Raw genomic sequence first — 2231 nt, forward strand, 5'->3', positions numbered from 1 at the left:
ATTAAATGTTTGGCCAACTTCAGATGGCCCTCCAGGCTGCTGTGAGATGGGGCGCAGAGAGTGTGGCTTAGTAGACTTAAACATGGGCATCAAAGGGTATTGCTGGGGATGCCTCATACTTTGTGCAGCAATGCACAGAGGCTTTTGGACATCTTTAGGGAACTGCCTACAGCATGTTCCTGGTAGGTGATCCAGCCAAGAAGTTATAATCCGCTATGATGATTAAGCCTTGAGGCTGACGTGTACACCAGCTCTGAGCTAGGGGTTCTCAAAAAAGAGTAGAGCCTGGAACTAAGGAGTCGAAGAGCTGGGTGCTCATATGTTTCTCTTGAGAAGAACATTCTGTCGTATCCCAGTACTTTCCAGTCAGAGGCGCACCTTCTGCTGTGGACCATGAAGTTGCAGGGGGACTAGGTGGACTCTGGGAGCTCCCTGCGCTGGGATCCAGGCTGATGCTCTCTTGTCTCCCGCAGGCCCTGCCATCCTTCCAGATCCCCGTCTCGCCACACATCTACACCAGTATTAGCTGGGCGGCCGCCCCCTCCACGGCCTCCTCCCTCTCTCCAGTGAGTGTGCCCATTGTCCCTGAGCCCGCTAGCACCTTGGGGTCCTGAAACAAGCTGAGGGCCCTCCCATATGTACCCCGTGCTGGAGGCCATCTCCCCGCACTTGCTTTTAGCAGCCAAACTTCTCGAAGATCTCCATGTACTCGCCCGCCTTGCCTTGAACTCCCCAGCTGGTCACATAGAACATAGAACAGATGTTCTTTTAGAACATAGAAGGAAGGTACCTGCAGAGGAGTACCCGGATCAGTCAAGTTTATTACCAAGAAAAATCATGAGGCGAGGTCAGGGTCAGTGCCCTGTTTAGCCCTGAGCATCTGCGGATGCTTATTAAGAAGGGAGAGAATGTGGGAAAGCTCGAGAGGAAGAAGGTGGGCAGGGAAGTCTCAAGGCCACTGTGGACCAGTGCCTTAGACTGCTTGCCTCTCAACTAAAATAAATTGGAAGTCACTCGAACCACACATAGTGGGTTCCAGTCTTAAATATCTCCTATAGGAAGGTATCACACATTGTAAAGCCTAAGTGCCTAAAGTGCCATCGAGGCAGTGCAGTTTCTCCTTTTGTGTCACATATAGTGACTTCATCTAAATCTGCAGGAAGAAGTCCCCGAGGTGGCCAGGGCAAGTGGTTCCCCTGCTTGTGGCTCCTACTATAGCATGAGTGTAGCTTAAAAGCCTACTCCTCTCTCTCCAGCCTCCCCTCCCTCCTGGGCCTCTGCTCACCTCTGCCTAGAATATCCTTCCAGAGAAGACTTCCTGGCCTCCTGGCACTAGGAGGGCCTCCGCAGGTGTGACCGCATGTCCTGTAGAACGGTTCTCTCACCTTTCACTTGTGCTTATGACCCCTCTACTTGCGCCCAGGTCCGGAGCCGGTCGCTAAGCTTCAGCGAGCCCCAGCAGCCACCGCCTGCAATGAAATCTCACCTGATTGTCACTTCTCCACCCCGGGCCCAGAGTAGTGCCAGGTGAGACTGTCTGCTCCTGTGGCCTCCCTTGGGCTTCTGTCCCCATTATCTGCACCTGACGCTGGTCTCCAGGCAGGGGGCGGTGTGTGGAGCCCAGCTGGAGGACACTCTCCGCCTCTGTTCCTGCTGGCTCCCACCCCTTCCAGCCTCTGCTGGTTCATTCAGCCTCACACCCGGCCACCCTCCAGGTCTAACCACCAGCGCGTGACTGTACCCTCATTACTCTCATTTGGCAGGAAGGCCCGTGGGGAGGCTAAGAAGTGCCGCAAAGTGTATGGCATTGAGCACCGGGACCAGTGGTGCACAGCCTGCCGCTGGAAGAAGGCCTGCCAGCGCTTCCTGGACTGAACCCGTCCAACCGGCTCCTCCTCTTTGCTCCTGGCCCTGATGGCAGCCAGATGACAAAAGACAGATGCGTGAGCCCTCGGCAGATACCTAGAGATAGAGTGGACACTGGGAGTTTGGCCTCTATTGGCTAAGGTTTAATACTTAAAACCTTTTCCCTTCCCTTGCGGGAACATTTTATTTTTTAAAAAAAGAAACGAACTTATTTTTTCCCCTCAAATAGGAGAGAGCCAAAACTGACCAAGGGTATTCTGCATCAAACCAGAGACCAAAGAATTAATTACCCTCCCTTTCCCACATCCCCTCTCTCTAGGGGATTAGTTTGTACGCATCAAAAGAAGGAACAGCTCATTCTGTTT

The 2231-nt window shown here is 53.2% G+C and overlaps 1 protein-coding gene across 3 annotated transcripts in view; it reads left to right on the forward strand.

The window, feature by feature from the left end:
- Nucleotides 1-2231, forward strand: part of ZNF395 (zinc finger protein 395) — a 37693-nt gene extending 35462 nt beyond the window's left edge. For all 3 annotated transcript variants that reach the window (XM_011359335.2, XM_011359337.2, XM_011359336.2), the window contains exons 8-10: nucleotides 474-566; nucleotides 1424-1527; nucleotides 1764-2231. In XM_011359335.2, the coding sequence (XP_011357637.1) occupies nucleotides 474-566; nucleotides 1424-1527; nucleotides 1764-1875 (309 nt within the window). In that variant the 3' untranslated portion in view covers nucleotides 1876-2231. The remainder of the gene's footprint in view (nucleotides 1-473; nucleotides 567-1423; nucleotides 1528-1763) is intronic.

Source organism: Pteropus vampyrus, unplaced genomic scaffold (genome assembly GCF_000151845.1).
Source record: "Pteropus vampyrus isolate Shadow unplaced genomic scaffold, Pvam_2.0 Scaffold47, whole genome shotgun sequence".
In the NCBI taxonomy this organism is placed as follows: domain Eukaryota; kingdom Metazoa; phylum Chordata; class Mammalia; order Chiroptera; family Pteropodidae; genus Pteropus; species Pteropus vampyrus.